The sequence below is a fragment of the Sceloporus undulatus genome, chromosome 1 (genome assembly GCF_019175285.1).
Source record: "Sceloporus undulatus isolate JIND9_A2432 ecotype Alabama chromosome 1, SceUnd_v1.1, whole genome shotgun sequence".
Taxonomy (NCBI): domain Eukaryota; kingdom Metazoa; phylum Chordata; class Lepidosauria; order Squamata; family Phrynosomatidae; genus Sceloporus; species Sceloporus undulatus.
In genome coordinates this window covers 161,122,416-161,147,140 of record NC_056522.1, presented here as the reverse complement: position 1 = coordinate 161,147,140, position 24,725 = coordinate 161,122,416, and the positions used below count along the sequence as shown (strand labels likewise).

The 24,725-nt window shown below is 40.1% G+C and overlaps 1 protein-coding gene across 9 annotated transcripts in view; it reads right to left on the bottom strand.

Annotated features, from left to right (window-relative positions):
* The window catches only part of PIKFYVE (phosphoinositide kinase, FYVE-type zinc finger containing), a 119,933-nt gene that overhangs the window by 11,464 nt on the left and 83,744 nt on the right, over positions 1 to 24,725 (bottom strand). For 8 of the 9 annotated variants that reach the window (XM_042467765.1, XM_042467797.1, XM_042467806.1 and 5 more), the window contains 13 exons: positions 23,507 to 23,685; positions 18,819 to 18,932; positions 17,084 to 17,192; positions 16,473 to 16,627; positions 14,539 to 14,629; positions 12,436 to 12,496; positions 11,832 to 11,987; positions 10,320 to 10,440; positions 7,996 to 8,091; positions 5,533 to 5,616; positions 4,721 to 4,812; positions 2,472 to 2,636; positions 663 to 722 (listed from right to left, as the gene is read on the bottom strand). In XM_042467765.1, coding sequence (XP_042323699.1) covers positions 663 to 722; positions 2,472 to 2,636; positions 4,721 to 4,812; positions 5,533 to 5,616; positions 7,996 to 8,091; positions 10,320 to 10,440; positions 11,832 to 11,987; positions 12,436 to 12,496; positions 14,539 to 14,629; positions 16,473 to 16,627; positions 17,084 to 17,192; positions 18,819 to 18,932; positions 23,507 to 23,685 — 1,483 coding nt within the window. Of the gene's footprint in view, positions 1 to 662; positions 723 to 2,471; positions 2,637 to 4,720; positions 4,813 to 5,418; positions 5,617 to 7,995; positions 8,092 to 10,319; positions 10,441 to 11,831; positions 11,988 to 12,435; positions 12,497 to 14,538; positions 14,630 to 16,472; positions 16,628 to 17,083; positions 17,193 to 18,818; positions 18,933 to 23,506; positions 23,686 to 24,725 lie in introns of those variants that run through there. The other variant, XR_006104034.1, reaches the window with a different exon arrangement.

The window sequence follows — 24,725 nt, the reverse complement described above, 5'->3', positions numbered from 1 at the left end:
ACATTATCTCAATAAACAACCATGTAGATCGCATATGGCAGTCCCTCTGCTGCAGAGTGGGGCAGGGACTGATTCTGGGGAAGGGTGGCTTATTTAGGGCAGCTCCTGAGTATGAAGCTGTAAATGAGGCGATACTTTAACAGAGGACTCCCCAGTTCAGTGTCTTAAAATACAACTTTAGCAGACTTTATTACTAAGTTCTAATCTGGTATGATATGGCAGACAGGACAGGCATCATCACCCCCCTGCTACAAAATGCAAAAAGAGATAGCTTCACTTGGATACCAGATGGTTCCAGATGATTCAAAGAAGCAGATCAAGTCTTAAGCAAAGTCTGTTACTAAAGTTTGTTCATAATAAGCCTGACTGTTCTGACTCCTGGAAGTCATGGGAGTAAACAGCACTAATACAATGAGCAAAAGACATCTTGCACAACAACATCTGCCTTTTAAGAGAAAAGTAGAAGCTGCCTGAATTAGTCCGAGTGATGTTTTTACAAATAACCCTCCTGACATTTATGGTACTCATTTCCATGCAATGTTTTTCAAAAACAGAAAGAAGTCCATGGTTTCAATTAATAATGGCATTCTGTTGAAGGTTGATAGCTGGCATTCGTCCAGGATTCCTCCACCCCTGCAAAATCTGATATCTAAATTACTTACGGAGTTCAACATGTGGATTTCCCAGCTGTTTCTTTTGTGCATCACCTCCATCTGCCTCATCTGAAATGATAAAGAGAAAACTGGACCAGAGATGCCACCTTTTAGGTCAAGTCAAAAGAAGACCCTCTTTCATTATGTTCCAAACATTAATGTATGAAACAAAAACCTGGCAAGTGTCAAACAGAAAAGTATTAAACAGAACTCAAGCGATGAAAACAACTAGACCATAGCTGCCACTCACCAATTTCTGAAGGAAGTCAGGGGAGAAATGATACCACCAAACCAGATCATAACAAAGGAGCACTAACTGCATTTATTACAATCCAATAAAATAAATCAAAAGCCCAGGCCCATTCCAGGCTATTGAGGCTTTTTCTGCTAAATGTAGGCCTGTTACAGACTGCCAAAAACTGCTTCGGGTCTCTTTGGAGGTACTGTATGCTGTTTAAATGATGCATGCATCCTAAGAATCCGGAAGCTGCACCAATGCTGCACTCCAGTGCTTAGGGATGGAGTGTGGCTTTGGCGCGACCTCCAGATTCTTAGGACTCATGCATCATTTAAACAGCATACTTCCAAAGAGACCCGAAGCAGCTTTATTTTGTCAGTCTGTAACAGGCCGTAGCTATGTGCAGGGAAAATAAACCTGAATGCTGAAAGACTGGAAAATGGAGAGTTTAGATGGGTTACAGGTAACTCCCTGGCATTTCCATAGGGGGACCACAAGCAAAGTGGTTGTATCTACAGCACGAAGACCCCGTGGCATTCAGAACAGACTGCACCAGGTTAGATGGACCTGTGATCCAACAATACAAGACATCTTCATCTGTAAAATCTTTTGGAAGCTATGGTGTCATTTCTTGGAATTCCATTTAGCAGAAAGTGTTTCCTGAAAGAAATCTCTTTCACACAGAGAATTTTGTGGGTTCTGGTTACTTTGGCCTGTTACAGACTGCCAAAAAAAGCTGCTTCGGGTCTCTTTGGAGCTAAGCACTCCAGTGCTTAGGAATGGAGTGTGGCTTTGGCGCGACCTCCGGACTCTTAGGACCCATGCATCATTTAAACAGCATACTTCCAAAGAGACCCGAAGCAGCTTTATTTTGTCAGTCTGTAACAGGCCTTAGTTAGATTAAACAGTGTGCACATTTTAGAGTCTCCTTCATAATGCTGCTATCATTTATCCATTGAAAAGTCAAGCACTGAACTACACCAATAAATGCCAAGCTGGCATAGGGCAAATCCCTAAGAAAAATAACCTTTTCAAAAAGATAAGAAAATACAATTAAGGCAATACATAGATGATCTACGACCCCAGCAAAACTAAACCACATTGTCAGAAACACCTTAAGGGACTGCTGGGGAAAAGTGGATGCAGGATCTTACATATACGTTTGGTGGAATGTCCTCACAAAATAAACTTTTGGAGGCAGGGGAGATATTCTCAGATATGGAAAAAAATTCAAACCAAGAAAGATGAGCAGGAACAGCTTTGTTGTCTATGTGAGTTAAAAAAAAAGATTTGTGAAATGGCCAAGGCTTCACTTGACATGGCTGGGCAGAACTGCTGCTGCTAAAATTGTGACACTTTATAAAATTAATGCCCTTTTCAAATTCTGCCCTTTCCCATTCTTGGCCCTGTACAGACAGGCCAAAATAAAGCTGCTTCAGGTTACTTTGATGATATGCTATTTGAATGATGCATGAGTCCTAAGAGTCCAGAAGCCACACCAAAGTCACGCTCCAGTCCTTAGGATCTCATTTTGAGAGAAAGGCAGGATATAAGTGCAATCATTCAATCAATCCTTATACCTTGAGTCTCTGTTCCTTGGTTTTCTGCCCCTTCTTTGCCCGTCTGCCCAACTTGGTAGTAGGCACTGTCTGCCCCACGTAAGGTCTCCTTTTTCTGAGAAGACAGGTCAGGACTTTTCCCTCCCGTGCCACGAAAGAAGGACAAAACTCCATATGGTTTCTTTGCTATAACCAAGACAACAAGAAGAAGATGGTTGGTTATCCATCCAACCTGACTGTATAAAAGACTACCAGGTCTTCTAAAGACAGTCTCTAGCATCAGGAAGAATGAGGTGATTACTTCAGCGTGAAAACACAAGTTGTTCATGCCCTTCCCCTCTTCCCAAGCAATCAAACTGTTAAGGTGATACAGAAGGTACTTCTCCATTTCTAGTGCTGAAACAAGATTTAACTGCTAGTCTGCCTGAGTTCTGTAGATAGAATAGAGCGGGCAGCATTTTGTTCTTCGCTTCAGGCATCAGAAAAAATGTCTTGAGCTTGTCCTGGCTCTCTGGACCTTTCAGTGGAATCATCAGGGGAAGACTGTTCTTTATTCTTTGAAGGCAGACTGACCCTCAGGGATAAAGTAAAAGAACTGGATATGTTTTATCTTGGGAAAACAGACAGCTAGGAGGGTATGTGTTTAAGCAGTCCTCCCAAACTTAAATGGTTGTCACACAGGGGAAGGGGGGCAAAGACTTGTTCTTTTTCGACTCAGAGGGCAGAACTACATCAAAGTTATGGCAGAATAGGTTTTGGCTAAACATGAGGAAAAACATCTTGACAGTAAGGTAAGTTTGACAGTGGAACTGATTTCTTAAAGGTCTGGCAGGCTCTCCACTCCTTGAGGTATTTCAGCACAGCATGGACAGACATCTGTTAGCCAGGGGGATGCTCTATTTCTGGATTTTCTTCATTGGTAGGAAAGTTGGGACAAGATGACTTACAAGGCCCCTGTACATCTAACTAATCTATGGGTAATTCGTCTATGAGATATCATCAAAGACGGTGTTTCTTAATCTATCTGATGTGCATGACCAGCAATTGTCTTTCACCAATGTGCCAGTGACTGGTACCATGTTTATGCCCATTGGTTACAAATTTTACTTTCCAGAGACTGCCCACTGATGTTTTCTGAACCAGCACCAGTTCAAAGACTAGCACTTTGACTAGCACTGCTCTAAGAGGCATCAATTTTCTCCTCCCCCTTTTCCTTCGGTCTCTGGAGAGTTTCCAGGAAAGAAAGTAAAATTTGTAACCAATGGGCACAAACATGGTACCAGTCACTGGCACATTGGTAAAAGACAACTGCTGGTCATGCACATCAGATAGTTTAAGAAACAACATGGAGTCTTCTGCTATGAGGACCCATGGTACTTATTATTCTTACAAGTAGAAGGTTCATTAAACATAACTAACACCCCTCGCTAACACTACTTGACAGGAAAAAAGTTTTGTATACATTTCTTCTAACCAACCAGTTGAATATTTGAGCCCTGGCACTAACCTGCCAACAGATACTAGTTCACAAGTAGGAAACATAAGGTGGAAAAGACAGCCAAGAAACCTGTGGGACAGTATGTCCTTTATTAAAGATATAGGGTACAACCTAGCACCTTGCTATGGTTTTTGGGGGGAGGTAAAGAGATCACAGGGATTTTTAGAAATACTCTACAGGAAATCAAATGACTGGGCTTAGCAGGGACCCACTCTACTGTGAAGAGTACCTGGCAATTTCATAGGTTCTTAAATGGCTTTTTAGAATCTTCTTTTCTTACAAAGGGAACAGTATGTTTGTTAGAACTACATTGGAGAACTTTTTTTTTCATATAGCAACAAAGAGTCCTATGGCACCTTTTAAGATTAACTGGTTTATTTCAGCATCAACTTTCATAGATTACAATCAGAAATTATTTCCTTTACAAAAATGTCTTTCTTGTAATTGAATTAACAGTTGCCAAATCCTGCATACCAATGGTTTCATTATTATGGGGGAGAGAACCACAGTTATAACATTCAAAAATATGGGTTTTCTTGTGCTTAGCAATCAACAAATGGATTTCTCAAGACGCCATTATAGTTTTTAAATACGATAAATGAATATAAAGAATATAAAGAAAAGAGCAGCAATATACAGAAATTTGATTTTCAGGGTTTGGGCTTCCTTGCTTAAGCCAACTGCCATCAAGTCCTACTACAACATACTTTGCATCTCAAATTAAGAACAGAACCTCACAGAAGACCACAAATGATACATTTAAAATTCTTACACTGTTCTGCTTCTGCCATTTGGTTTGACTGCCCCACATTTGTTTCAGGTAGCCGGACAGGACTGCTGTTTTTTGCTCTGCTCTCAGCCAGGCTAGAATTGAAACAATAAGTTTTTAGAATTCCCCAGGTGTCAACAGCAGTTTTTTGTAACAACAGCCAGCAATAAACCTACAGACATGGTGAAACTTTCCTTAGAATTTAAACTTTGCAAGCTTAGACCATAGTCTCACCAATTTTAGCATGCTATTGTCAACAGTAGCCATCTAAGTACCTTTGTGAAGTCAAGAGGAGGGCAAGAGACAAATGCTGTCTTCAGTTTGCCCAAAGTTCAGTAAGTTTTGTTCAAAGGTACCCTGTCTCTCAAACTAGAAGTTCATTCATTGAATGAATAGCTGCTGATAGATCTATGGACAGGCTCTTAAATTCTGAGATTAAGTTTCATACAGAAGGTATCATGGAAAGCACTGGAGACTGCACATTGAAGTCACATTGAACAGATAAATAGAATACTGGGCTCTGCAGTGTAATATTGCAAAGGTCATACAATATGTAATAGAATACCAGGGTAAGAGAGAAAAGTTAATATGAATATAAGTTTAAGGGTACAAAGTGAAATCTTTAAGAGTGCTCATTCCAAGCACAAGTGCTTGGATGCAGCTCATCTACTGCCAGAATACTTCAGAAGATAACTAGTTACCATGAAGTTAGCCCCATAGCACTGCCCAAAACGTTGTTGGTAATTCTGAAGGATGCAGACAGTTAGGTTGCTCATCAGCATTATTTGAATGTACTATTAGCAGACAGATATCACCTGTTAGTTTGAAGTCCATCTTCAGCATTGCTCTTTGGAGACACTTTGGATAATTCATCTAAGGCATTTCTGTATTCTTTACAACTGAGGAACAAAGCAAACAGAGGTTCTTACAATCACTCAACATCACAGTTCGGACTGTAATGCCAGGTATTGCATAGTGATAAAGAAGGCATAAATCTAGTTCTTACTGAGAATGCAAATGTTTGCCTGGGATGTACCATTTCAGACTGTGAAGATTCACATAACAAAAGCCTCCTTTAAATAAAAACAAAAGTTCCACAAAGGGGAAATGTCACATTAGAGACTCCTTTTTAGGAGGAGTATTGAATCACAGGAACATCCCGCTGAAATGGTATAGTCCAAACAAAAGCTTACTTGCACGGAGCTGGAGAGGTAGTAACCAAGATCCAAAAGACAAGAATAAAACATAAAAGGCTCAAAGACATCAGCCTAAATAAAACGTTTTATAACGTCGAACCATATTTGCACCAACTTCAAAACAACTGAGACCACTTCACTAGTGCTACACTGCTATGAAATGAAAATAACAAGAAGGGCGTAGCAACAGTTGTGCAAATGTGGAAAATGTTCTAGTATTCTTTGTTATTTTTTTAAAGATATTTATAGGGCTTTGTGTTTGTTGTTTGTTTCTTAAATATTCCTTAATTTGGTATTATCTGCTCCGGGCAATTTCTGTGGAAATGCATAAAACTCAAATGTTTGCAAATACTACCACTACAGTAGTCATCTTCTGGCCTCAGAGGGCAAGAGGGGCAGACCAGCTCCATCAGGCCTAGCCCAAAGTAAGGAAGGCCTTCCCTCCAGTCCATTCACCATCACCCAGACTCAGGGAGAGAAATGAGAGGGCAGCTCTATTGGGCCTAGCCCAAAAGAAGGCTCTCCTTCCAGACGATCCGCCATCACCCCGCCTCAGAGGGAGAGAAGAAATGAATTTGATCTCCTTCCCCACTGCCATTTTCTTCTCCTTTTGAGTCAAGTCTTTTTTGATTGTAAGCCTGAGGACAGCGAACCATCTAATTAACCATTCATTAGCCACTCTGAGAGCCTTTGGGGCAGAAGAAAGGGGTATAAATACAGCGCACCTGCTCCATACGTGAGTGCACCATACGCAGCTTCTGGTTTACGCGGAAGCTGCGCTGCTATTGAGTGGCGTGCACACACCACGCCACCGCGAGCACGAGTCTCATTCATTTTAATGGAGCTTGAGTATAGACGGAATCCGCATTACGCAGGGGAGGTCCGGAACAGATCCCTCACATAAGGCACGACTCCACTGTTCTCCAAATAAATAAATAGTCCACCTTTATCCATGGTTTCATCTTCCACAGTTTGTTACCAGCAATCATTGACTTTCTTAAAATATTACACATATCCCTCTTATCAGTTACCTGTGGTCTGAAAGTATTACTGCTATGGAATTTGGTACTATCTGTGGTTTCAGGAATCCACTAAGGGTCATGCAACATATCCCCTGTGGATAAGAGGGAATTACCACCACCCACCCACCCACCATTTCAGTGACCCTGGCATATTATAATCAATGAAATGTATGTTTGGCTGTCGCTGCCTTTAGCCCCAATTCCTGCTCCAATTCACTGGCTATCATTTGAGGTGGGGGACAAGATGGGCAAAACAGGTAGATTCAGAAATCAGTGGTGTCATGTAATATCAGGCGTTTCCTGGGGCTCCTATATCCAGACATCTTTTAAAGCACCTTGTTGTGACAAAATGGCTCCTGTATTTCAACAAGGACAATTTAAACAGGACCTTACTTACTGCCAAGCCACTCACAGCATGATGCTATTTATAAATGGCTTCCTTCAACAACTGTCAAAATTTGATTCTCTATTAGTTTTCTAAAGATAAGCCTTTTAGTGAGCAATGAATTTGGCACTGCCCCAGGACTGTAAATACTGTATGTTGATTACACTGATCTGGCAAGTACATTTTACTGCATTTTAGCCAAGCCACCCAAGTGTAGCAGCTACTATACTGGTAATATTCATTGGATCATACAGCTGAAGCACAGTACAGAATGGAATAAAAAAAGTCTACACAGCCATCTAGGCAGGCTACTTTATTTCACCTTAGTAGTATAGTTTTATAGACAAAGACATGTATTTTCCTGCCTCATTAAGCTCCTTTTTCTCCTTCACACAAAAACGCTACCCTCCTTATATATTAGAAAACCTACAACAGTATATGAAACATGATAAATCACTGGGGTATAAAGCAAATTGCCAAAGGCTCAGGCTTGGTTAAGTGTCCATGGAAAGAGCTCCATTAACATCAACAGCCAGTTTTCCACTATACACCACCTGCTGCTTTAGTCAAGGCCACTTCAAATTGTGCATAACATTCTCTGAGGAGAGTTAGCATTTCTCTTCCTGAACGTGGGAGTTTAAGAAAATAAAAATAAGATGTAACAAACCCACATACCTGAGAGCAAAGGCTATGATGGAGCTTGGTTCCTTTTCACAGACTGCAATAGGAACACGTTCATGCTCATACATTAAATAATGCTTGTCAGGTTCACTGCATTAAGAACACAAAAGAGAAAAGACAACCTATAAGAAGTGGCCAGGAGGAGGAAATTCTGCATGGTATGCCTAATAAAAATTAGGCTAAACCAGGCAGACTGGAACAGAGTTTTGCTTTAACTGAGCCCACTGGCTAGAGTACATAGGTAAGAATCGAGATACCTATCTGAAGTGGACATTACAGATTGATGTACTGCCTTTTAAGCAGGTAGACTGCAGAAAATATTCAGGTAGTACAGCCTGTCAACAAATTATTTTTCTACCCTGTCTTAAACTAGCTATAAAGAATGCCAAAACAGGCTAAAGGAGCAAACCACAAGGCTGTTAAGAAATCAGTAAAGGCTAACAGTCAGTCACCTATGGGTTAAACACAGTCAAGGGTTTACAGCTGTCTCCTTCTACTTGAAAAAATACTTATTTTTTTCATTTATATCTAACTACATTTCCCAATGCTTTTCTCCAATAATGAAATCCCTCAAAGCAGTGTATACAATATTAAAGGAAATAATTTTAAATACAATGGCTATCATTAAAATGCATAAATAAACAAACTCATAAAACCTGAAAATGCCAAATATTGAACCTCCATGCAAAGCATGTGCTTAACCACTGAGAAGTCCCTACCCTCAAGAGAAGAGGGACAGGCAGGATCACATGGGAGGAGATAGACCTTCAGGCAACCAGCTCACAGGCAGATACAGGGGAAGGGATCCTGTAGGTATTTGGATCCCAAGCCACTGAGAGTTTATAGACAAGCAACAGCACTTTGAACTGGGTCTAGAAACGACCAGAGCACCTCACTTAGGATTAGTAGTAATAGGATCCCACCTGGTTGCATCTGCAAGTTTAACCACTTTAATTTCCTAACTTAACCAGCTTATTTTTCTGAGCTAGCAGAAGCTTCTGAGTAGTCATGAAGGGTAGCTCCACAAACAATGTGTTATGGCAGTCCTGTCAGGAAGTTAGCAAGAACCATCTTGACCACTGTCTCTTTTCAAGAGTAGCCATCATCAGTAGTTACATGAAGTTTGTAAAGGTTACCCCTAATCAACATAGCTCTACTCAACCCTTCAGTGACAAAGCCATATCTAAGACTTTGAACATGTAAGTTACACACTTGCTATTCCATAAGGACTGTGGCACTATCAATAACAGGCTGAACACCCAACTTGCATACAAGATACAGTCGGCCTGCCCCATACACAGGCTTCTCATATGCGGACTTGAGGTCACGTGGATGGGAAGCCCCATTTAGATGAATAACATGTGCAACACGTACAGGAGTGCACCCCATTCCTATTTGGACAAAGTTCAAGACAAGGGAGCAGAGGCTCCATATTCAGTTTTAAAGATATAAAAATATACAGTGGTACCCCGGGATACGAATTGATCGCGTTATGAAATTTCCGGGATACGAAAAAGTTAGATTGGAAAAAACTGTTCCAGGATACGATATTTTTTTCGGGTTACGAAATTTATTTCGGCGCGAAATTCAAACGCAAAGCGCGGCTAGCGGCTTTCCAGCGCTAACGGAAAGCCTTTTCGGGTTGCGAAATTATCGGGTTACGAACGGAACGGCGGAACGAATTAATTTCGTAACCCGAGGTAGCACTGTAATATGCATATACAGAGTTTTCACTTTTTTTGTTCTTTCTTTTGTATTTGTATTTTTGTATTTGCTCATTATAATGTTCTTTTCAGAATATAGAAGGTACCGGGACATCTGATCTATTGTTGCCTTAACAGGTTTTGTTTAAAATGCAAAAGATATTTTTTCTGGCTTGGATACTGAATAACCCATTTGATAGAAATGGGGCCTGAGCATGCGCGGAATTCGCTTTATGCAGGGAGGCAGAGGAATGGAATGGTTCCCCCACATAAAGCAAGAGTCCACTGTAATCCCCAACTTATAAAACTTCCATATTATCAAGACTTCAAATTCAATGTGTTAGATCTCCTCCAGCCCATTCCTGAATCCAGACACTAATTGAGATATAACTAATAGGCATGATTATGGTGAGATCTGACTATACCAGGAATGGACACAGTTAGAGCACCATCCAAATTTGAGCAGCTATGGTCATTTAGAACTCTCTATAACACAGATAAAGCTTATCCACCTGACCACATGTATTGCAGTTAAGAGGCAAAATTTGCCTACCTCAAATAATAGATTGCATACAAACTATTATCTTAATTGTCTGTAATGGTACTAAAACTTACAAAGGGGATGGGATGGGATTGTAGCTATTTCCAGGCAACAGATTTGCAAGAATAGTCTTCATAGTGGATTTCTCTTTCACCTGGCTGTCTGTAGACCCCAGCAAATGTCCATCAAACACATCTGCAATTAAAAACAAACAAACATACATCTCTTGTAGTCACAAGAGTTCCACAATTTGCTTTTAAAATAGTTGTTTTGGGGAAATGAAAATAAGCCACTGAGTCTCTCTCTTATATAGATAATTTCAGTTATAATGACTGATAATTATTCCTCAATTTCTGACCAAGTGAAGGTAGTGAGATTATTATGAACTAGTCAAGACACCAAGAATAAAAAACTTTGAGGTTTTCATGATCATGTGCAGACATTACTACAAACAAAATATTTATGGATCAAAACATTTAACAAAATATTTATAGATCAAAAGAAAGCACAGACTGATGAAACATGAACATTTCATATGTCTGTACTCTACAAGATCTAACTAACGAAAACCAACCACCTGATGTCCTAACAGGTCTCTTAGATATCAAAATCCTTTAGCATGGAAATTTCTGAACACTACTGGATTAATTCTAGATCTACTCCTTGCTTTAATAATAAATTCAGTAGTGATGCTTAATTCAGTTATGAACTTTCTCAGTAGTGGTAGGCAGAATGAGTAAATAACTAGTTTTAAATGTTCAAATACCTTACACAGATTAATTGTAATCCGCACAAAAGCCCTGTAAAACAAGTTAGTATTATTATTCTCTGTAATGCAAATCCAGTATCCAAGGCAGTGTGGATCACTCAAGGCAATCTAGTGAGTTTACAATCAAAGAGCGTCTGGTTATTTTGTTAACAGACTAAACAAAGAACAGTAAAAGATTAATAAGTGCCTAATATAGATACATAGAAATGGCATATCAAATCTGCACAACTAACGTATTTTAGCAGACCAGTGTGTCTTGTGTGGTATCAGTTACGGCTTACAAACAATTATATGGTTTTTTGACAAAATTAAATGCTAATCAACCATTTGTGAAATCTGTAAAAAAAAGTTTTTAAAAGAGAAAAAGATCCAGGGGTATAATATAGCCCCACTATACTCAGCATTTTATCTACAGTTTTGGATGTTCATTAAAGCCAGCACTAATTCCTTCTTTAAAAAATGTTTCTTTTCTAGTATCTTCAACCATTTTTTCAACTTCTGATTTCTTTCTCTTGTGTGTTTACACAATGAATAGCATACTCAATGTATACGTTACAGCAGGGATCCCCAACTCTTAGCCTTCCAGATATTTTGGACTACAACTTCCATAGCTCCTCCCCAGCCATGTTAGCTGGGGTTGATGGAAGCTATAATCCAACAAAGCCAGGGGGTACTAGATTGGGGATAGCTGTGCTCAAGGAAGAAATAGCCAGTGTTATTATGAAGGCAGTTCAATAAATTGATTCATTTTTCTATGAGCTTTAGCCAATACAGGGGAAAAAGACAACCAAAAAAGGAAAGAGAAGGAGGATGATACCTTCTGAGGTGTTGGTTGGGTCTGGGTCTGAGAGTGTGTGGGCAAAAGAGGTGCCCCCTGTAAACTGGTCAGACATGCCTTCAGGGGGGGTTGGAAGCTGGAGAAGAGAGGAACTTGTAGAGCTCTGACTTGACAAGGTGGTCAGGAAACGATCCTCTGTTAAGTGAAAATGTGCACAAAAGAAAATATTTAATGTCATATGGATGATAAGTACAGTCCTGACTGGTCTGCATTTGCCTCCTAAGGATTATTTATGTTTCTTCACAGAAAGAGAAAGAGAAACAGAGAGAGAGAGAATAGGCAAGAAAAATAAGTCAATATAATACTGTAGACAAGCTAAACATTTCAAAAAGTGCAATCACTGAATCCATGGAAGATGCAAGCATAAATATATTATTTTGAATGACATCACATTTTCTTACAAGACAATTCTTCCTGCACTCTTAATCCAAAGAAAATGGCCTTTGTGACAGAACAGGGGGGAAAGCCACAGAAAATGAAAATATTCCAGAATAAGGAAACTGTAAACATACAAAGATATGCTCAAATGCAGTTATCACCCTTAGTGTGAAAGGCTGAGGCTTCATAAAGGATGTAAACATACCTTTCTCTCCATTTTGTAGTGCTGGAGAAACATTGCGAGGAGATGCATCCATTGAGCTGATCTATAATACAAAATATGGTGTTTTGTTTCTTGATGCTCTTCTATATTCAGATTTCTTTCCTTTCGCTTTAATAATGTAGATAGTATGGCTAACAAATTTCTCTTTGAACTCCAGAATTAAATAATGGTTCCCTCTACAAGCATGAATAACATGCCTTTATTCCAAATTAATTCAGTTAAACCAAAATAGTGTCTTTATTCACTGGTAATGTTAAAGCTGTAATGGTATTGGGTATTGAATGAGAGCTAGTGGCTTGAGTGCAGGAGTGTTAAACTAGGACTCTGGGAGACCAGGCTTGAAATCCCTTCTCAGCAGGGGGATGTACTGGGTGACCTTGGGCAAGTGACATTCTCTTAGCCCAAGAGAATGGCAATGGGAAGCTACCTCTGAATGAATCTTGCCAAGAAATCACATCCTATAATAGGTTTTCCATATGTCAGAGAGGACTTGAAGGCACGTATCAATAATACCACATACCTACAGTTACTAGCATTCATTGAAACTTGCTTCCTGTGAATAGACATTCTTTAAAATCAGAAGACTAGATCATTTTATTCTTTTAGTGTTCACGACTGGGTCTTTGGCTACATATGATTGTATACAAGCTCCAGCTTGTCCATCCCATAGGTAGCCAGCCAATTCATTTATATTTATAATACAGGGAAAGTCAGTCAATCACCAGTTGCTTGCTGAGATGCAATTCAACTGTCTTCCAGAATGTGCAGTGTTTTAAGCGCTGTGCCTTCAAAGCTCCCTTCACGCCTCTTTTTGCTTTTGGGATACCTCAGACGCCTCAGACACTTTGTCATTTACTTTTCAAATGCACCCACTTGGGTTCTCCCCTAAGTGGGAAGAGGATGTGAAAATGTACCTTCTCCTAATGCAGTAAGGGAACATACTTATTGATGCATTTACTGGACTAGAATCTAGGAAAGACAAATACTTCCTCTTCTCTCTTCTCTCGAGCCATTCAAACATGGTCAGAAGGACAAAGTATTACCCTTGCTATACACACTCAATGTTGGTACCAATGCAAGGGTACTAACCCAGAGAAGAACACAGATTGGCAGAAGCTTTCTTTCTCTTTCCTTCTTTCATTCTTAGAGCTGTAAATCCTAACTACACTGCAATTCAGTTTTGACGTTTGAGGGCATTACCAAAGTCATTTCTGGTAGAGGGAGTGGGGTAAGCTTGCAGCTGCTTGAGAAATCCCTTTGGATGTATGCGAGTTCACAGGACCCTGAGCAATTCTAGTCTAACATTACTGTGTCATGGTGTATGGGTAGAGTTTCCTTCCTGAGTTTTCCCCATCATGACAAACATCATATTAGTATTCTAGGGGGACGGGGGTGTCCCTTGGTTATTGCCAGATATTATGCAAGTGCCAAAAATTAAGAATAATTTGTTAAAGTTTGAGTCTCTCTGAATTCTGAAATATTCCAAACCCCAATATTCCTGGGAGGCTGAGAAAATCACACCTTTGCTTCCTGATGGTTCAATGTCCACAAACTTGTTTCATGCACAAATTATGTATAAAATTATCTTCAGGCTCTGTGTATAAGGTGTATATGAAACATATATGAATTTTGTGTTGGGTAACATCTCTAAGGCTGCTATAGAATTAATGCAGTTTGATACTGCTTTAACTGTCATGGCTCCATCCTGTGGAATCCTGGGATTTGTAATCTGTTGTAACATCAGAGCTCTCTGACAGAAAAGGCTAAATAGCTCACAAAACTACAAATACCAGAATTCCATGGCACTGAACCATAACAGTTAAAGTGGTGTCAAACTGCATTAATTCTGCAGTTCAGATGTGGACTAAAATATGTATGTATGCATACAAATACAGGTATTCTGAAATCCCCCCCCCCAAAAAAAACAACAACCAAAATCCACAAAATCCACAACACTTCTGGTCCCAAGCATTTTTGATATGGGACATTCAACCTGTAACAGTAAGACAACCAGTCTTTTCTACACCAAAATCTAGTTAGAACTGCAGTTTTGAATTTGGCATTACAAACAGTGGGACTCATTACCTTACTCTCTTCACCTTGCCTCAATCTTCCAGGACTAGGTGGCACTGAGGGACGTTTCCTCCCTTTCTCTTGCTGGAAAAGATCCTGTAACCTGCAACAGGGTTCATGTTATTGCTGTGACACAGTTAATGGCATAAAAGAAAAATTACACTGTGATAAGAAGCTTTTGTTTTCCAGGTTACGAGGGGCGAGGGGCTTTCAAGTAAAGAAGAGCCACATCCATGGTTAGTATTCAGATGGCCTCAGCAGAGTGTTACTAGCTTCACTGATTCTTTGCCTACCCTGTGTGGAAAAGATGAAAGCAGTGAAAGGCTGGTTGGTTTTGCACCCTCTCGTCCCTTCTGAGGTGGTGGGGCTCTTGGGAGTGACTTTCCACAGAGATCCACATGCTGGATTACAGATCCCAGGATGTAGAATTAAACTCATGAGCTAAAGGTTCTCCACGTCTTCAGAATACTAATTATTTAGAAGGCACCATATACAGCTAATCTACCCTGTTTCTTCAGAATTCATTTGATCACATTTATTAAGGTATTAGTCTGGTTCCTTCAAGAGGATCCCATTCAGCTAACAACATAGTCTCCCCTTTGCTTTGAATGTATGGCCTGTTTAGAAAAGCCTTGCATGAGTGGTCAATATGAACATCCAAAACAATCCTAAGGTAAAGATACACTTCAAATGTTTATATTAATAGTTCCACAGCTGATCAATGGGCTACAGCTCTTTAAGCACTGTTTTCCCTCTACAGTTTTTAGTTTTAAGTATGCTAACTCTCATTAATTCACATGCTGTCATAAGCATCTATTTACTTGCTGTTCTTGGTATTTATCTGAGACCTTTTTTACAAATAAACCCAGTAATTTGCAATTGCCCTTCAGTGATCAAGGAAGAGCGGGGACAACTTGTCAAAAAAGCATAACCATAACAAGTGATATCACTTTCTGTGCAGAAAGGGTCACCCAGAAGAAGATGGTAGGGGTGTGGTGAGCTGGGCCTCCATCACCAAGAAGATGGTTTTTGGAGTCCTTGTTTACATCCTGACAAAACACAAATAGCTGTCCAGTAGTGTGCAAGAGTCAACTTGTATTAATGACCTTATTGAATACTTTTTGCATTCACTTTGCATTTTGTTTGCTGAGAAAGGTTATCAAGGCTAAAAAACCAATGGAGGAATTAATTTTCCTCTGTTACTAACCTGCTTGTACAGTTCTCAGTTATTGGGAACAGAAGGCTCAAGATTGCACATCTTGATTTTGTTTGCTTCTGTACTATATAACTGTGACACACTGGTAGGAGAGTTGGGGTGTCATGCAACAGGAGTAGGGCCAGGACGAATGAAAAGAGGGAGAACCACACCAACGTGGGAAGAAGAGAGAAAGAAAGTGGCAAGGGAAAGAAAGTGAGGAAATGAAGGAGATGAAAGGGTTAAGGAAAGGGGTGAGGTGGATGCAGAAGGAGGTGAGGAGAGAAAGGGTCAAAAGGCAGATGCAGGGATGGACAGAGGAGGAGCCAGAGGAGCACAAAGCTGGAAGGATGTGAAGGTTGGCCAACAGCTTTAACAAAGGGAAAAGGACTCTCCCGAAGTTCCAGCCTCACTAGAGGGCAAATAAGAGACCCAAGGTGGAAGGAGTCTTTGATCGATAGTCTGAGTGAAATTTGTTTGGGGTCCCAACCGTACCATTGGCTATGAGGAGTAAGGGAACCCATTAGTAAGAGGACAGAATGGTTCTCTGCTGTGTACCAACTGCTGCATCGTTTACCATCAATCAAGTTTATTCTTTAGTAGTAATATGTGTCACTAGATGGCACCAAAGGAACCCTTGCAGTGACCTGGAACTGCACCCAGCTCAAGAAAAAGACAAGGGGGAAAGCTCTATAGAGTTGTTATCACACAATCAGGGCTCATCAGAGAATTAAAACTGTTAGACTCTCACCTGTTATTCCAAGCTTGTAACATCTCACAGAGACTTTGCTTTTTGGCTACGAGAGACTCGGCAACTGAGTGCAATTGCTGGGGAGTGTCAAGTGATGAAGAAAGCATCCTTGCTTGGATTTTCTCTACCCAGTTTCGAAATTCGACTTCCTCCATCTAGCAAAGGAAAGAAACAAAACCACAATTATTCTTCTTGGGCAAAAACCTAGTCTTCCCCTGTTTATTTCAGAAGCTCTGTCTTCCTAGATGACAAAACAAAGATCAGATGTCAAGAGAGCATTCCCGAAAAATCATCTATTTTGGTTGAGTTCTCACAGAAGTAATCTTGTGTCAGGAAAATGCACATCTTTTAAAGAGCACAATAAAAATCACTGTCAATGTAAAGAAATACTTCCATTTTAGGGTTCTTCTCTAATCACTGAAAGAGTACTCAGAAAGAGAACTTGCGGTGAAGCTCAGTCCAAAAACAGCATCAGATTAGCAGTGCATTCTGGATCTCCTGGCTGTGATGTGAGAAATGGGGGCCTACTATATTGAGTATTTCAAATTTAATAACATTTAATGGAGTAAGCATGCTCTTCCTCACTATATGATTTTTTTAAGTGTCATTACCTCCTTTTGGGCAAAAAGATCCTCCATTTTCTCCTCTCTGGTTTTACTAAAGGTGTCTGTTTTCAAAGATGTGAGGCGCTCATCAACAGCAATGTATACTTGAGAAACCCTGCAACAACAAAGGACAGTCTAGATCTAATAAGACCTGAGTGAAACCAGACACCATTCAGATTACTCCACGCACACCTGCAAGCCCATCAACCATTTCAGCCCAAGGACTACAGGATCCAATTATTCACACTTTGAAAGAACACGGAGCATGTATACCCTGCTAAAAATGCAATGACATGGTCAAACACATAACAACCAACCTGTATAGCTCATGAATTTCCTTGACAAGAATCTGGAGTCAGCTAATGCTTTGTGTTATTACATGCAGTCAATGGAAATGTTATGTTTATCACTGCACTATACAATAAGATGCTCTCCGGTTGATAAAAAGGAGCCATAATATTACAGTAACTCATGTTCCACTAACTTTATGAATGAATTTAAACTGACAGGACACAATATAAGGTAATAAAGCAAAACAAAATGAAGCATCTTTTAGACTTTTTAGTCACTAAGTTAAAACAGACCTTATAGCAACAATAGCAAGCAATAGCAAGCACATTTCTATACCGCTTATCAGTGTACTAGCACTCCCTAAGCGGTTTACAATGTATAAGCCAATTGCCCCCAACAAACTGGGTACTCATTTTACCGACCTACAATAGGATGGAAGGCTGATTCAATCTTGGAGCCCCTGGGATTGAACTCACAACCTCATGGCTGCAGAACTGGCATTGAACCACTGCACCACCAGGGATCCCTCCCATCATGGCTCCCTTCAGCAATACTACTGTCAGGAATTTCCTAACTTTTAACAAAGCTCAAATAAAGATTATAAATGAGAAGCCATCAGTAATTTTGATTGTTTTGTTCTCTCAGTATGAGGCACTAATCAAGCGGCATGTGCTTTCCCGCTGCTCAACATAAATTTATTTTAGCTGCTTTGCCTTAACAAAATGTATGATAATAAAACTGATATCTTTTTAAAGATATCCTTTTAAAACTGATACCTGAATGCTCACAGAAAAATTACAGAAACTGCCCTAGCAGCAAGAGGGATGGGGGGAGAGATAGTAAGATTTCACTCCTGGAAACCTATTTTGTAACTTTCATTTTTCTTGGCTTTCCCCTCGATATTTGCATGGAGGCACCTCATCCTTACTCTTAGTCATATCTCCCTTGCAACAAATTGACTAAGCCCTTCAGGAAAAGAAGTCAGTTAAACATGTTCTGCTCTCTTCTACTTACAACTACTTATTCTGTGAGTCTTTCACAGTGAAGCCTGGAAACTCAAGAAATATGTTCAGGACTGCAATGATGTCACAAGTCTAGGAGAGCAAAGAAAACCTGGCCAAGAATTCATTTCTTGATCATCTCAAAGCTCATTTAAAGAAAAGAAAAGCAAAGTAGGGAGAAAAAAAAACAGTGAACCTCTTGCTCTGGGTTGAAAATATGACGCATGATATATGAGAGTGTGCAAACAGTGCTGGGGAACACTAGAAGAACTACCCAGCACAAGAAGACCTCCGAAATACCAGGCACTGTCCTATTACCTGTATAATCTTTGGAAAGAAATGCAATGAAAGAAGAACATCACATGAGGTACAATTATTTGCTGCACTTCAATACAAAGCAGCGGAAGAACCATAATGGAACCTCAGGTTGCAGATAATGAGATACTTACTTTTGAGAAAAGTCCTTCAGGTCTTGAAGCATGGCAACCTTTTGTGGCACCTGACGTTTTATATAGATCTTGGGATGTGGGACGCACACCTCCAGCAATCGGATAGGGGAATAGCTGAGAAGGAGAGATTGAGAGATCAATAGCTAGAGTGAAATTTAGGAAGGTCCAAAAAGCACTCTACAACTAGCAGGTTATTCCCATTAGAAGTCCCAGTGTTCTAAACTGTTGACTCCTCTTTCACTCCTCCCTCAGTTTAACAGCCTTGCTGACTTAAGATAACATTGATTGAGTAGTGTGATAGAAGACACAGAATCTGAAAGTGGATTTTTTTGGAGTAAGGTGTTTTTCTTTTTACTTGGTTGCATCTGTTACTAATAGCCCCAGGTTGGGGGTGGATTGCTCCTTCAGCCTTCCTAGAATGATCCTTCTCAGGTAGGTGGAAGGAGCAATTCATAACTCGAGGGATAAACCCATGCCTCTAGCTCACAGGAGGTCATGGCAACTATCCTGTTACATCATTGGTTGTAGGGCAGTCCTTCCATATGTTGCTTGACTTGACTTGTAGTTATCCACCTTGTAGTATCTGATAAACGTGAATGACTCCTTCCACACTGCTACTCAACAAATATTCTCTAGCAATGCTGCTACTTTGAATGATGTACTTACTGCTGCTGAGTTTGTAGAATGTGCCCAGACATGTTGAGGTCTCAGTGTTGCAGCAGGAACCTAACATAAATAGATGCAAGAAGGCAAACAAATGGGGTCTTGAACAAGTCAGACCAGGGCTCTCCTTGGAAGCAAAGGTGGGATACATACTGCCAAAAAGAGGTGCCTCCTTGGCGTCTCTCTTTCTGCGCAGGAGCACCACAGCATACAAATTGTGCGGCGAGGCTGTGCAGGAAAAAAGGAGCCCGAAAAGACGGCTCCTTTTTGCAGCGCCGTAAAGCGCCAGAGACGGGCTGTTGCGTCGCAGCTGCGCAGCCCCGTTTGGAGGCTGTGCAGCTGTGATGTAACCATAACGCACCACGTCTGGCAGGCACACTACAGCTGTGGCACCCTCGTCACGTGCGAGGACTGCCGGGGGTGTGGGCGTTCCGCCCACCAGGCAGCCCTCGCACATGACGAGGGCGCCTCAAATGCCTGTCTATCCAGCGCCAAAAATGATCAAATTGAAACCATCATACTTTGGCCACATAATAGGAAGGCATGGATCACTAGAAAAAAATAATGCTAGGAAATATGGAAGGTGGAAGAAAGAGAGGAAGACCACAAACCAGATGGATAAACTCAATTAGGGGGGTTATGGGCAAGGGCTTGCAGGATCTGGGCAAGAAACAGTAGAGGATAGAGATTCTTGGAGATGTATCATCCACAGGGTCGGCATGAGTCGGAACTGACTCGAGGGCAGCTAACAACAAATTATCATTATCAAGAGAGAATTTGAAGTATTTTTGTATTGTACTGTATGCTTTTCTGTTTTATATGCCTTACATATCCTATGTATTCTATGGTGAAATCAGTTATTTTTTATTAAGCGGGCCTATGACCAAAATAAACTATTGATTGATTGATATCTATCTTGATTAACATTTGTTTAGTAGTTTTATGACACAATGTCCTTTAATGGAAGGAGACAAACTGGGTCTCTGTTCATCTAATTCTTTTTGTTCTCTGCCAGTAAAATTTCACTACCCTTCTGACATCCAGACAATGCCATTTTTTTTTCTCTAGAGGGTGAACCGGGTTTGGACAGAACATTGGCATTTCTAGAGCCTGATTCCCAACTTTCATCAGCAAAGACATGGGGCCAAAACAGGGATCTTTAACCAATAAAGCTTTCCTTTCTCAAACCTGCAAAAATTTGAATTGATAGATAGCGATGCTAATTCCGAAATCCTTCTAGCCAAAGTTACTGCTACCAGAAAAAACACTGAAAGGTAAAAATTATAATACAGTGGTACCCCGGGATACGAATGCGCCGCCTTACGAAATTTCCGGGTTACGAAAAAAAAAATCAATTAAAAAAACTGTTCCGGGTTACGAAGGTTATTTCGGGTTACGAAAGAAATTTTTGGTGTTTTTCGGCGCTTTTTCGCACCAAATCGCGGCTTTCGCTATTAGCGCCTATGGGTTTTCGGCTTGCGAAAGCTTTTCGGGTTACGAAAGCGGCGGCGGAACGAATTAATTTCGTAACCCGGGGTACCTCTGTATAGTCTCTTCCAGTGGTTCAAATGATGACTTAGTAAAAAAAATATTCAACACCATGTTCAGATCCCATGTAAGAAACCTATGATCCTTTGGTGGAGCCTGCAAAGTTGCCACTCTGAGGAAGCTTTTTATATGAGAGTGAGACGATGACCTCCCTTAACTTGAAAGTACTGTTGAGAGAGTTGACAACTGTCTTTTTAATGCATTGTGTCTAAAAACACCAGGACATCTTTTACTTTTGCTATTTTATGTTGAATTCTCCAAACACCACCTTTGGAAAGGTTTCCAGGTGTTCTCATACATGTATGGATTGTCTCCTGGAAGCTAAAGTGGTAATAGTGAATGAGTCTGAATAGCCTTGTTGAATTAAATTTCTCTGCTCCATCTCCAAGCAGTCAATGTTAACCAGTTGGGTTGGGATAGAGTTTGGGACCCTGATGCAACAAGTCTGTCATTTGCGGTAGATAACATCGTTTTTCCACTAACATGCTTATCAGAAAAGAAAACTATGGTCTGCAATGCCACTGTAGAACAGTTAAGACTACCTGAGCTCTCTCCTGTTTGATTTTCATAACTATTGATAAGGGCAGAAATATATACAGTAAACCTTTTGGCCAAGGCCCTCTACCCTATTAGCTGTTCCTCTATCCTAGGAATGAAATTTGTAGAGCACTGTGACATTTAGCATTTAAACTTTCATCTGCTGGAGGGGGGATTTATCCTTATGACATTCTTGCCAGAGGAGAAGATGTCTATCACGAATCCTTTGTATAACCCGTCAAACATCTGACTGTCCAAACTCTACTCACCCAGTGGTATTTTGTGCCCAATCAAAAATTCTACTGTCAAGTTCAGTGACCCTTTCAAGATAAACATCAGGCAATGATTTCAGCTGCTTCTCAGCCCAACTCAGAATTCTGTTTGATTTTATCATTTGCTGAAAGTAAGAGCCCCCTTGGTTGGACAAATATGACTTCACTGATATATTGTTTGTGCATATCTGAACATTCTGATTCTCTAGTATTGGAGTAAAATGAATTAATGCTAGCTTGACTCTTCTAATTTCCAGCAGATTAATACTGACTTGCAATGGCCAATCTGTCCAGAGCGGGTGGTCAGCAATAAACAGGTCAGTATTAATCTGCTGGAAATGACAAGAGTCAAACTAAAGAATCAATGGACCCTTCATGCTAATCTGATTATGGACCTCACTCTCTGTGACCTGCAAACATGTGGTTTTGGCAGAGTTTACTCTAGCCTCCCACTTCCACTTGATGCCTCCTTTTCCCAAAAGGACTGAACAAGTGTGACTTCTCTCTGTTTCCGTCTGATTAATTTTGCTTTCATTTGTTGTTTTCGGTTTTTGCCACGTCAGAAGCCATGACTGAACCCTCTTAATATAGTCCTGCCTAGTTATCCATGAGTTTTTAAAATAAAATCAATACAGAGGGAGACAGAATATAAAGCCTGACTAGTTGGCAAGGCAAGAGAAATTAAACTGTGAGAGTGAGAGAGGAGTTAATGGATGCAACAGTTGAGAACATTGGCACTCCTGCCTTGATCAGGTTAGTGCAAGGTATTGACCTATTAGTTCTGGATTGCTCCTTCAACCTACCTGAGAATCCACATCTTTCAAATATAATGCACCAATCGCGTTAGGCAGCTCTGGCAAGCTCACATAATGGGCCGAGGTATTTTCTCACAATACTGATAGCAGTTACAACAGAGGATTGAATGGATATTTCACAGTTCACTAGTGGAGTCAGTACAACCCATCATTTCAAACATTCTATGTGAAAAAGAGGAATTCTCTCCAGTAAAATGTAGCTTCCATGTTCTGCCAAAACGCAAAAATGAACTACCAAATCATGCATTAAATTTTTTTTGGAGAACAGCAGCTACTTGCTTAATTGCTCAGGAATGAAAAAAGAAACAAGTGGCCAACACTTGTACAAAGAAAAATGCTGAGTAATTATGTGTAATTTGAACCTTTCATTTTATTCAGAATATATGGAAAAAGAAGTAGTTGTTATAACTTAGAAATTAGACTGAAACTTGATTAAAATTGAGCCAGTATTAAATATCTGATTGAACCAACATATTTTAGAATAAAAAATAAGGAATTTTTAAATGTAGATTTTTAAACTTATAAGCGCTGTGAGGAATTTAAGAAAGGACAAGCTTAAAGATATTACAATTTTGGCTTCCATGCATCTGAATGAAAATGGCTATATAATGACACTTAAAAAAAACTTTTTGGGTCTCTGTTTACTGCATAATTCTACATTAAAATACTGGTGTGTTTTTTAAAAAAAAAAGAATTACATGTTAGAGATTGCCTTTCTTACTCTATGTTTGTAAATTGCTGTTCTGGTACGAATATACATTTGTTAAAGTTTTTTAAAACCCAGTATACAACAGAAATTGTTTTTGAAGGGAAAGATTTTTAATCTTAGGAGAAAAGCCATCTGGATTTTTACCTGAAAGAGGCAACCATTTGATTATAGGAAAAATATTGGTGGTAGTCATGATGTATGGAGTGACCACATGGCTCAGCATTGGCCCTTCGGGTGTACTGGTGCCCATAAAAACGAAGTTCAAGGTATTTGGCAAAAGACATCGACCATGAGTCATTTGAAAGTGGAACAACTGGTGTTACCTGGAAAAGGTAAAACAGATTATTGACACACACACAAATGTACTTAAACCAGGTATCTTATGCTTTAGCAATTTCAGGTGAGACTAAGAATCCCAAGCATGCATGAGTCTAGCCATAATTATACTGGTATGTGTCAACAAACTATCAAGACTAGCACATCTCCAGATAATACAAAGAATCAAGTAAAATTGTTGACTAGTAAGAATCTCATTTTATAGAAATGTTATCCTGTGAAAACAACAATAATCTATAAATTGGATATTTTTTTCACATGTATAAAAGAATGTCATGATGTAGCTTGTCACCTCTTTCAGTTTTTCAATCTGTAATACTATATCTATTCTTTGGCAACTGTAGTTAGAATCATAGAATCATAGAATCATAGAATCGTAGAGTTGGAAGAGACCACTAGGGCCATCCAGTCCAACCCCAATCTGCCATGCAGGAAATCCAAATCAAAACATCCCTGACAGATGGCCATCCAGCCTCTGTTTAAAGACCTCCAAGGAAGGAGACTATCACCTTCCGAAGAAGTGCATTCCACTGTCGAACAGCCCTTACTGTCAGGAAGTTCCTCCTAATGTTCAGGTGGAATCTCTTTTCCTGTAGCTTGCATCCATTGTTCCGGGTCCTGTTCTCTGGAGCAGCAGAAAACAAGCTTGCTCCCTCCTCAATATGACATCCTTTCAAATATTTAAACAGGGCTATCATATCACCTCTTAACCTTCTTTTCTCCAGGCTAAACATCCCCAGCTCCCTAAGTCGTTCCTCATAGGGCATGGTTTCCAGACCCTTCACCATTTTTGTCGCCCTCCTTTGGACACGCTCCAGTTTCTCAATGTCCTTTCTGAATTGTGGCGCCCAGAATACAGTTAATACAGTCGTCCCTCCATTTTCGCAGGGAGATCTATTCTGGACCCCCCCCCCCGGGCGCGAAAATGGAAATTAGCATATCTTCAAAACCCATTGATTATAATGGATGTGCGCTCCCAGGCACAGGCGCCATTTTAATCCCTCCCCGCCTTGCTGTTGTGAAAAGA